Genomic DNA, 12,009 nt, shown 5'->3' on the forward strand with positions numbered 1-12,009 from the left:
TTTTTTAAAATGGGAGTTCATGAAATATTCAGAATAATATTTTTTCCTAATTTGTCATAATATTAAATCTTGCCTAAAGGATATATATATTATCAAGAACAAGGGCAACTAAGAATCATATCCTAATTGCTCAATATTCAGCTAAGGTAATCCAATCAGGTGATTGTAGTTGGAAAAGATCATTTGTGATTGATTTCTGTAACAGATGATCGAATGATGTACAAACTACACTGCTCTGTTGAATGGAGAGCAAAGGAGGAGATTATAAGGATGGTCTAAGAGTTTGTAGGGGTTTCCTCCACACATGGACAGTTAGTGACCCGACAATGAATTTTGTAAAGTGCTATGTCAGCTATGTCTTGTATAAATACAAGTAATAATTAAAATATATTAAATTAAAGGTGCTAGACTAAAAGTAGTAAGCTTAAAGCAGATTACCTACCAAAATGGAGGGTCTGCTTACATTCTATGTGCCCACATAACCCACTCTTAGTAGGTGAAAAATGTATGTGACAAAAAAGTGACAATTCTACTTTCCCTACCCTGTCTTCGACCTAGATTTAGTAATGTCAGTGTCCTTCTGGGAACATTTCTATGCAATGCACAGCAGACAAAATCTTGCAAAAAGACACTCCAGTCTGTTACAAAAATGTTTTCTTCAGAGGTTTGCACTGCTCTGCGTTTTGCAGGAATCTTCCAGGAAGGGTGGTTACATTACCATCACTTAGGCATGGCAGTTGGAACAGTGGGGTAAAGTTACTATTTCTGTACTCAGGTACAGTACAAGGGGAAACACCACTCTGCAATAGAAATGTGATAGTGTTTCTTTAAGTTCTTCAAGTAACAATAGTATAACAAGGGTCAAGGGAGTAAAGATTTGCTATTTGAAGTTACCATACCTTAAGAATTTGAGAAATTATGTCAAGTACACAAATAAAACAAGGAAAAGGAAACAAACACTTTTACCTTTCTTTTCTTAAATGGTGGGCTGGTATCTTTCAGTGACTGTGGCTCATCTTCATCATTTTTTGATTCATCACTAGAGCTACTGGTTTTAGAAATACCTGCAATCAATTCCTTTCCAGGTTCCAACTGATGTAGGACAGCAGATAATTGATTTCCCCCTTATCAAGTAAGAATCATAAAATTAACATTTGAATAAACAAAGGATTTGGACAATAATTTGGACAAGCAAAATAACTACACATCTAGGGTAAATACACTATGTCTTTTTATTGAGAGCTGTTGTGTAGTTACTGATCAGCACACTTCTACATATGGATCTACATGCACTCTGTATTCTTGCTAGGTGCCTAAATGTATTTTACTGAAGCTAGAATGATTGTGTAAACAAAATATTTGAAGGCCCTAAGAATGTTTTATTTTGGCTTCAGGAAATAGAGTTTGTTGTATTCACTGTAGAAATTTATAGAAAAGGGAATTTCGGAACACTACACTTTGGCAAGAAAAAATGTATTGAACTTGTCCCAACTGAACAATAGTCATTTACCCACCCTGTGATGAAGGAACATGCTGCATATACTGTGCATGAGGTAATAAAAGAAGCATAACCTACCTTTTATGAAGTCACGCAAGGACTGCCCACAATTACAACAGAAATTGGCCTGTTCTTCCTTTGATACATGACCACAGCTGAAACACTTCATCTTCTATTATGTGCTTTATTAAATCTATCTGAGATGAAAAATCATTAGTATAAAGAAACAGAAGGAACATATAGTTCTACTCTAAAGGAAATCAATCATGAGAGTGATATGGAAGCTTGCTGAACTCCCCAGCTTCTTACTGTTATATCGATCCTTTACTTTTAATGCTTTTGAGTCTCATGCATTTTAGGACTTCTGACCTATCCCTGATCCATGTGCTTGTTTCAGGTCTCTGGATTATAAATTATTAAAGGCAGTGGGTCAGCTTAACTGATTTTTCTCATGAATAAGGCATGTTCTGATTGTATAGAGAAGCATCTATATGAAATCCTGATGAGCTTTAACAAGAAATCATAAAGCTCAGTGGATCTTTCAGTTTCAAGCCTGCAAAAATTATTATACCAGGTAGATACAAACAAAAGGTGTTTAAAGACTTACAATTTGTTTTCTTTAGACAACAGACACAGCCTGTTCCCTGCCAGCATCCTGTAGAGAAAGATCTTAGTTGTGGACGTAGTGGTCTATATGCAAAAGCCTAGAAGTCAGAGCAAACAAAAGTTGCTCCCCTCCAATCAGAAGAAGCATGAGCAGGGGGATAACTAAAAGTCATGGAGAACCATAGCAAAATTTTAATGGTAGTTACACTGGGGACCAGTATAGAAATATCCCTTTTACTAAATGGGTGGTCATTGAAACATGCCCCTGCTACATATTGATGATCAGACCAAAGACAGGCAAAAAAACCCCAGTTAGATATAACAGACAGTGCAATCACAGAAATGCTATACTTTGGGAGCTATTGCAAACTTCTACTTTGCATACATTCTAGGTCAGTACAAACATAGGATAAAACTCTGCATTCAGTGGAAAGAATGTCTTGGTAATAATGGTCAGTAACAGAAAAATAATAACTTGTGACCAGAATGCGCTCGCATCCATTCTTGATCGTCTAGGCAATCGAGAATGTAATCAAGAATTAGGGGGCGGTGCTGCACCCTTTTTTTTGAACTTTAAAAAAAACAACATAATTTTTACTCCACATAAAAGGGTTGTCTAGCCTTATATGTAAAGTGAAATTACTAAGTTTAGGTACGCTTTAAGGTTGCTTAATACTTTAGTAAATGAGGTAAAAGAGAATCTCTCAATGGGACACAGAGTTTTAACCACTCCCTACTCTAAAAACCAACTACTACAATTGCTTCAGTAAACAATAACATTTCAAAACTATTCCTATATATCTGTTTCTACTTCTAAACCATTACCACAAATAGATACACTGCTGACCTTGCGTCATATAGCGGTGTCTCAGGCTGTGCGTAGCCTGCTGTTATCCAAGTGATGCCGGTTGTGATCTCATCCAGGTTTTATATCTAATGAGATGGAAAAACTTCCTGAATTTTTTCAATAAATTTCAAGGTTGCCCGCGACTTTGTCTAAGTTTTTAATTTTGGCCCACTGTGTATTGGAGTTTGACACCCCTGCTCTAGAAAAAGGGAAGATGGGAGACATGCATTTATTGCACTGAATGCTGTTTTGTAAATATACACAATACACTGAGCCTTTTTACTGCATTATGATACAGATTGAGTTTAAAGCAGAACTAAACTCCCCTTTACTACCCTCCATCATCAGCTCCTATCTTGACCATTTTTTTTTCTGAGAACCTTGGTGTCCATCCATTTCTGGCACCTGGGTGTACCAGGATTGTATGCTAAGCTGAGAAAGCACAGTTCAGTGTCCATTCAGCAGTAAATTGCAAACAGGAGGTAAGTATGTCTTACTGTCTTTTCTGTATCAAAGAGCTGACTGCTCACAACTGATTTTCTTCTCGTTTAGTTTCACTTTAAGCAGCTATTATCACAGGGATTGCTATAAGACGTCTTTACAGTTTGCTATATGACAAATCATTATAATTTTATCACTTACCTTTCAATGTTCACCTCGGTATAAGGATGCCCCTAAAATGATAGCAATGAGACCCCCAGCTCACACCTCACACCGACTAAACTGGAAATTTTTCTTCCTTCAGTTTTGTAAAGTGGATTACTTTCACTTTCATTTCTTAGCACAGTTCTTGCTCGGGTGTGGCATTTCTGTACAGTTCTAAAACATACCAGTTTCTACTAAATCGAAAGGAAATTCGTGACTGCTAATAAAAACCCAATGAACTGCATATTTTAGGTTTCCAAAACTATAAATTGTGCTGATTCAGTTCCAAAGAAATACATGCAAGAGGGACACATTGTAGTACAAGGTATGAGGGCAAAGGATCCATCTCTGCCATCTCTTAGGTATGCATGCTGGAAAAAGTAATGGAATATTTATTACAGGGTAAACCCATAGGTTCCCTTTTTTCTCATGACTACGTTTCCTTTAAAAATTAAATCATCTTTTTCAGGCTGTAATAAATGATCAGTGCAGAATAACACTTCCAGCACATTTTGTATAGATGTCTATAAATCAAGAGAGAGGTCAGTCCTTCTAAATGAGGGGCAGTCAGGAACTGAGTGATGAGCCTGCATCACTCTCCCTCCCTCAAATTTTACCATTGGTACCATTGTACCATAGTAACATTCCAACATACCAAGAAGCCATTATTGCCAAACTTCGTGGTGCTGTGCAGTTTGAAAAAAATGCCAAACTTAAATAGATGAGGTCTAAAACAAGATCCTACAGGTCTCCAATTGGATCGGCAATGCTCCCACACACTGGAAAATGTATTCTGTGCTGTAAGAGAGCCAGCTGTGTATGGCAACAGAGGGAGAAACACAGTAACAGTGACACATTATGTTCTCTAGACTCCTCCAGAGTTTAAAGGATTTCTAAAAACTATTCCTAGTCCCAAAGATCAAATGAGATTTGCCAAAGAGCTCCTGGATATTTGGATGCTACAATGCAAATTGGAGTAATATGATTCATATAATCAAGGATTTATGGAGTAGGGGATTTTGAGGAAATAATCTGTAAAACTGACGTTTAACGTAAACTAAATCAAAACAGTCTATCTACCTCAACCATGGTCTAAGGTAGGGGTGTCAAACTCTGGCTCGCGAGGTCATTTTGTTTGACCCCCCGAGGATTTGGGAAAATGAATGGCATCTGGCCCGCCTGCCCGCCAATGCCTTCTGCATTGAGTGATGCCGCTACCACAATTCACAGCATCACTCGCATCCACAGAGTTCTATAACGCAAGTAATGTGGCTAACTACAGTCCCGGCATCACTTGCATTGAATCGAAGTCCCAGCCTCACTTGTCTTCTGTTTCTCTTCTGGGACCGGTCGCTATTCCTAGCTCACAGCAGGAGAAACAACATTACTCAGATCTGCAGGAAACAAAACATAAAGTACAAGGTAATCATCTGTGTGAAATCATCAACAAAAGATGTCGCTCTTTTCTGTCTCTTTTGTAAATAACTTTCTTTTTCTTTTCTAACAAGAGTTTTGAAGATATCAGATATGAGTACATAATTTATACATGTGTAACATTCATTTCATTATTTGGTGTCAATTGATTAATAACATTCATGCCATCTTTATTCAAATCTATTCAAGAACTGTAGCTAGGGGCCAATTAGTGCTTACGTTGCATTGCCAAGTATTTTCTTGTTCCAGATTGCATGTTAAGCAATAACTCTTTGTTTCCATATAAAAATGTTTTATATTTAATTCGAAGGAATTACTTCCTATTTTTTAAATAAATTTCAAGTTTGGCCCCCGACTTATGTGGAAAATCAATTAAACAATCGAATTCTAAAATGCTTAGTTGACACTGGGGCAGCTTGTTCTGAAATCAGAGGTGAATTCCTCTATTCAAGTCATTAAATTAGTTGGAATAGGGGGTGTTTATTATCCCTACTTGGAACCACTCTCAATAAAATTTGACCTTCACACTGAAGCATCTTTACTTCTAATCAATGTTTTCTGAAATTTGATAGTGGAAGAAGTACGTTTTACTTACTCAAATGAAAACACAAATACAATTCACAGATGAGGAGGTGGAAATTAAAATCGCCTGAGACTCTTATCAAAATAAAATGGAGGAAACATAACAGCTCCCAGGAACTACAGGGAGTTTACCCAGTGATTTTTTAGTGGCAAAAAATCCTGATGTTTGGGCCAAAGAAGGGAGCACTGTGCTTCAGTAAAAATTCATTTGAAACCTGATGCTGTCATCCCTAGATTAGCTCAATATTCACTGAAGAAAGCTCAATTAAATGGAATCAGGGAACACATTAAACAGTATTTGGAAGAGGGTAAATTATGGACATAATGTCTATGGAATGGTTCAAGACCTTAGAGCAATTAATACCATTGTTCAGAAAAATTGCCTAGACAGGTGCCAGTGGCCAAAGGATGTCACCCCGCAGTGTGTTGATGACTTAAGCTGCGTACACACTGCCAATTTTTGTCGTTGGAAAGGATCTTTCACGATCCTTTCCAACGACAAGGGAGTGCACGATGCATGAACGGTGCTGTACATACAGCACCGTTCATGCTCTATGGAGAGGGGAGGGGGAGAGCGACGGAGCGGCACCCTGCTGCGCGCTCTCCCCTTCACTTTCATTACGATCGGCTGTCGTCCATCGTCCGTGGATCCGGCAGGTCGATCGTCCGGACGATGGACGACACCGACTGTACACACGGCAGATTTTCGCCCGATAATTGGCCGATGCCGATTATCGGGCGATAAAAATCTGACGTGTGTATGTAGCTTTACAGCAGGGAGAAAACCCAAAGAAAAAATTCAGGGAAGATACCATATCATGGGTAAATAAACTTGCAGGAGAGGGATGCAGAGTATCTCCTTCTAAATTACAGTACAATCATAACAGAGTTGTGCTCCTGGGACATTGCATCAGCCATGGATGAAAAAATTTGTCTCAAGACATTAAAAAAAAACATTTTAAATTGCATAAAAAAATCTATAAAAAAAAATAAATAAAGACAACTGATCAAGTTATAAAAATACAACAAGGCACCAGGAGTATGGGTACAGAAACGACTTGGTGTTAGGAGACAATTATCTGGTTGGCACAGGATGATGCGCCCTGCTTATTCTCTTTATTGGCGTTGCTTGCACCAGCAGAGAAGATCAGGCAAAAAGCTGTCAGTCTTCCGCTCTGCAGCCTGTGGCATCCCCAGTTTCCCTTTGCATGTGAATAGTCTCTCTGAATCCCCTGAAGAATAAAACGTAAAGAAGGGTTTTATTGGCAAAAAATAAATTGTAATAATGATTACTTCTCATAATACATATCATAGATCAATGCTTTGAAACGACTGGGGACACAGGTCCAGATCATTATCATTTCGGCCCTGTAGGGGCACTAGACAATAAGCTAATGACAGGAATATACAACATAATACCAATCGAGTCACATATAATGACAATTGTGTCTCATACGTAGGTTGGTTCCCCGACACGTTTCCCCCGATTTAGGCTTCTTCAGGGGTGACGTTACGTTTAGCGAACTTGAGCAGGATTACTTGGCAGTATCTGGGTTTACAGTAAGTACAAAATGTGAGGTTAGGAACAGTATAAATGGAAGAAAACATCAAACTTAATATATGTTCTTATGTAATGACCATATAACCATACATAGACTTAGACTAGATAGTTAGGAGATGTAAAAAGTAGTAATAATATTAGTTTACTGAATATATCATAGGAACCATATATCAGATGTTATGAAATGTTAACATGTCCAATAATTATATGCAGAACAAAATATCAATAAATGCCATAATGCAGTGGTATATAATCAAATTAGGGTTATATTACAGCAGTCTAATGATCGTCAAAAAAAGAAGACTGTTGGACTGTTGGTTGCTGCAGTGTCTGGATCCGACATAGACTGGCCCAAATGAGTTGCATCAAGGTGGTTCCAGTGGTATTCACTAGCAAGTGTGATACCTATGGGTAATATCATGATCAGTGGTAAGTAAACATGAGTTCATGGTATAATAAGGTTCTTTTTCATCAAAACCAGTAAAGGTAATAAGAATGTATTACATAATAATGATATTAATGAGGAAATAATAAAAGAGAGGGAGGATTAACAGCTTTCAGGATTAGTGCATTATAACCATGGTATGCAGTTATGTGGAATTGCTAATGCTCTATTTTTTTATTTATTTAACCTTGAGCAATTGCCACTGAGAAGCATAGCAAGGGGTATGCAGACCGCATGTATAGCCAGAAAATCGCTTCAGTTATAGCAGCAACACGTGCTGTTTTATGCCCAGGAATCAAATGGCATCTTTGAATATCACTGGCGTGTGACGTCATCACTAGTGTTGGTCGAATAGCTCACTATTCGATTCGGCAGCTATTCACTCGAATATAGCAAAAAAATCCGGGTGGTCGAACATCGAATTCGAACACCATTAAAGTCAATGGGAGGAAAAATTTGGGGTTTTTTTTAGCACTGTGTAGAGCTTCTACAGCCTCCAAACAGATGTAAAACGATACATTATAAAAGGATACATAAAAAGATACATTATAAAAAGATACATTGTAAAAAGATACATAACACTATTACATACCCCTCTACTTCACATGAAGATTAAAGAGCACCTGTCAAATCTATTATAGGCTAAAGCTAGGTACACACGTCCAATAATTATTGTTAGAAAATGAACGATTACCACCGATCAACGATTATGCACGATTATACTTGAACAATCATATTGTGCACAATTCTGTACATGCTGTAACAATATGATTGTTCATATCCTGCGGTTACAGCTAATTGAAGGCACCTGCTTTCAATTAGCTGTGACCGCACAGTTCCCACAGTCCAGGAATCCCACAATGACATTATGATTCATAATGTCATTGTCAGATAATCTGTAAAAAATAAAAAAGAACAAGTTTAAAATAAAAAACATATACAAAATAAATAATTTAGGAAAAAAAAAATTTTTTTTTTTTCCTCCCGAATATTTGCTGTCGAATCCCGCGTTTTTCGGGTCGGGTCTACCCGAATTCGAACAGCCATATTCGGGTCGAATATAGGGACAACCCGAAATTCGAACATCAACACTAGTCATCACGTCCAGATACAATAAAGCATTTCCGCCCTCACTGTGATGCCCTTAACCTGCGATTAAACATAACGTGTGGACTGATGGAGCAGGGAACAGTATTATTTTTACTACTTCATGCTTAGAAAACAGAAAATGGAGGAGCGGCGGAAGTAATTTATGATGATTCAGGGGTTATGTCTCTTATGTTGTTTCTGTAATTTTGACCATTGTTATCCTCGAATCTATTGTCTAATCATCCCATGTTTCGACTGTACACATGATGTTTATTTTGTTACTATCACATTTCTTGGAACTCTGTAATCTGTATAATCTTCTGCCAAGATATATAAAAATAAAATACTGAAATGGATTGGGTCCAAGATTAAAAACATTTGCAAATTAAAATAACATTATTTTTGGAAATCTTTTTAAGGTTTGCGGGATCACCCAGGTTCGCCAAGCCTTAATAAATCAGGCCCATTGCATCTGTTTTTCTCATTGAACAGCGTTCTCTCAGCATGACGGAAAAGTGAAGTTACCCAAGCACCTGAACTATACAGGCACTGAAACCACAGCTGACAGTGGACTGCAGGTATCCAACAGTCCCAGAATATACCAAGATACCAATGGTGGTCAGAGATCTGCATCATGGTCAGGTTTTAGGACGCAGACCTGCTGGAAATGCAAAAGTGTGTATACAAGTATACATCTTTGAGTTTTCCTATAGTTAGTTAAACAAGGTAGTTTAGTTAAAACAAGGTTGCTTTAAATGTGGAGTGTTACGTGCCCTCTATCATGTAAATGACATTTAAGTAGTTACTGCAGCATATCAAATTACTAACACTAAAAATTACCTAATAAACTTGCTGAGTGATAAGTTTCCAGGATGAAAGAATTATGATTATCACATGATTGAACTTTGAACAGAAGTTATGTAGTTACTCTATTGGCTTTATTGTTAGCAGCAAAAGTCTTTGCATTGCCCTGTGATATCGTGCACACACAGACCTGCACAGGAATGAGGAACAGAAATATAAAAAATGCACAGCAAACAGCTAACAGCACTTCATCTTCACATGATGAAAAGTTTTGTGGGTCAGGTGATCAGGTGGCCAATCCTTGCTGAATATGTGATTTTATTGTTCATTAGTAATCCTCTTATATTAAAGGAACATTATTTTAACTGCGATGGGAAAGATAAAAATCAGAGTACATGTACAGTATGTGTATGTATTCATACACAGTCGACAAAAAAATGTAAACTGCAGGTTTACTACCGTATGTGGTACCAGTTTGCTGTGCATTTTAAAGTTAAAGAAATATTTCTACTATTGTATATTTTATTATTAGAAATTAAATAAAAGGAACCTGTAAAACGATAATATACTTTGTTTCAAACTGCAGCCTTAAAAAATTGTGTATGCTCTTCATGTAAAGTCACTAACAGCTGTAAAATAGACCTCAAACATTAGAAAAAACAATATTTTCATGCTAGCCATGCCACCACGTAGCTGGTATATGTTTTGATCCTTGAGCATACCCTGCATCACAATATATAGTTTTATGCAAATTCAAGCTATGAGGAGTTATTAGCTGACATGAGCATTTAGTAAATGCTGTGATGAACAATATGATCCTGTGGATAAGACAATACTCTTCTAGATTGTTGGGGCTGCTATTACTACTGGAGCAGGTCTTAAGGTGGATAATTATCTAGATGTGTTATAAAAGTGTGTGGGGCTCTAAAGCTTGCAGTAGCCTTCCCCATCATTGCAGGAATTATATGGTTTTTTTTTTGTCAAGGGGAAACCAAAAAACCATTTACCTTAGCCCTCACTCCCACAAGCTTTCTCCCAGCTTCATCCTTGGTCCACCAAAGGCACGCCAATATCCTCACATTAGGACATCGATGACGCCACTCACAATCTGCATCATCAGAGAGAAAAAGAGAGCTCTTAATTAGGGTGCTTTTATTCCCCTTTGACTAAAAAAAGAATTCAAATCTTTCACTCGGGGATAGCCTCCACCTAAGGTAACTTGGTTATACCCAAGGTTCAACATTGGAAGACGACATCATGTTAAGAGAATTTGCCTTTTCAGGGGATAAAAACTCACACAAAGCTTCATTATTTTAGATTGTTGTATATTGCCAGAGTTAGAAGACAGAATGTGCCTGATTTATTAAAGTTCTCCAACACTGGGGAAGATAGACTTTTAAGAGGGAACCTGACCAATCCAGCAAACCTGTAATGGATTTCTTAAAAATAATTTGCTATTAGTTGGCAAATGTAATCAATCTTGGACCAGATCCAATCCAGGATTGCTGAAAAACCCCAGTTCTCTCATGATAGTCTTGGAGATCTATAATAAATCAGGCCCAATGTTTGAACGGAGAGTTTAAGGGGCAGCTAATGTCCTTCTTATGGTGATCTCTAAACCCTATACCTTGAACTGTTTCAAACAAAGTTAACAAGGATAACTATGGGATCCAACATAAATATGTTGGGCTACTTCTATGGGGGAGATAAATGCCTGTGTTGCTTACAGATTTACCCACTTGTCCCAGTGTCACAGAGATACCTAGTTGTCATCTCATCTGCAACACGCTAAAATCAGTGTGATTATACCAAAAAAGCCGTAAGTAAACTGTGACATCTTTTAGTAGGTCTAATCTACCATGTAGCTCTAGGCAAAACAAAATATTTTTAATGACTAAACATTTAAATATTTGCAAAAGATCAGGAGTGACTGATTCTATTTAAAGATCAAATACTCAAAATACAAGTTTTGCTGCTTTTCTGAAAATAGCTAAAAGAATTTCCACTGTATAAAACCCGGTGGAGATCAGTGTTTTCTTTTTTCAAACACCCTGATAGCCACTTTTGCCTGTTTAAAACAGGTGATCAGTGACTCAATTTAAGGTAATGGAGCTTTAGATAATCACATTAAATGTGCAGAGATCAAGGCAATGATCCCACCTCACCCAACTTATATAAATTTGATGTTGTAAAAATGGTGATTAGGTTTGAAAAATTAGTGAACAAATAAGTAGGAATTAATCTGTTACTCAATCACTCATTTATTATAAATGTGAAAACGTTTGTTAGTTAATTGCACTCCCCCCCGTGCAGCCACCATTAGCTTGGTCACCTAATATTTTATTAGCATGTATCATCGTTTGCCCGGCCCGGGTGGCAGGAGCCCTGCTCCGACTACCCCAGCCATTTTCCTTAAGGGAACTCATGCAGACAACCTGTGCTTACACTGTTTTATATTGTTTTGTATTTTTATATTGTTTTTGTATTGCACCCTATAG

At 37.4% G+C, this 12,009-nt stretch overlaps 1 protein-coding gene across 5 annotated transcripts in view; it reads right to left on the reverse strand.

Moving 5' to 3' along the window:
- The window catches only part of RNF213 (ring finger protein 213), a 115,867-nt gene extending 112,113 nt beyond the window's left edge, over window positions 1–3,754 (reverse strand). The window contains exons 1-4 of one of the 5 annotated variants that reach the window (XM_072400573.1): window positions 3,594–3,746; window positions 2,952–3,037; window positions 1,577–1,691; window positions 967–1,124 (exon numbers count right to left, since the gene is read on the reverse strand). In XM_072400573.1, coding sequence (XP_072256674.1) covers window positions 967–1,124; window positions 1,577–1,667 — 249 coding nt within the window. In that variant the 5' untranslated portion in view covers window positions 1,668–1,691; window positions 2,952–3,037; window positions 3,594–3,746. Of the gene's footprint in view, window positions 1–966; window positions 1,125–1,576; window positions 1,696–2,951; window positions 3,038–3,593 lie in introns of those variants that run through there. The other 4 variants (XR_011919379.1, XM_072400570.1, XM_072400572.1 and 1 more) reach the window with 4 other exon arrangements.
- Between the last annotated feature and the right edge of the window lie 8,255 nt (window positions 3,755–12,009).

This window comes from Pyxicephalus adspersus, chromosome 2, assembly GCF_032062135.1.
Source record: "Pyxicephalus adspersus chromosome 2, UCB_Pads_2.0, whole genome shotgun sequence".
Classification (NCBI taxonomy): domain Eukaryota; kingdom Metazoa; phylum Chordata; class Amphibia; order Anura; family Pyxicephalidae; genus Pyxicephalus; species Pyxicephalus adspersus.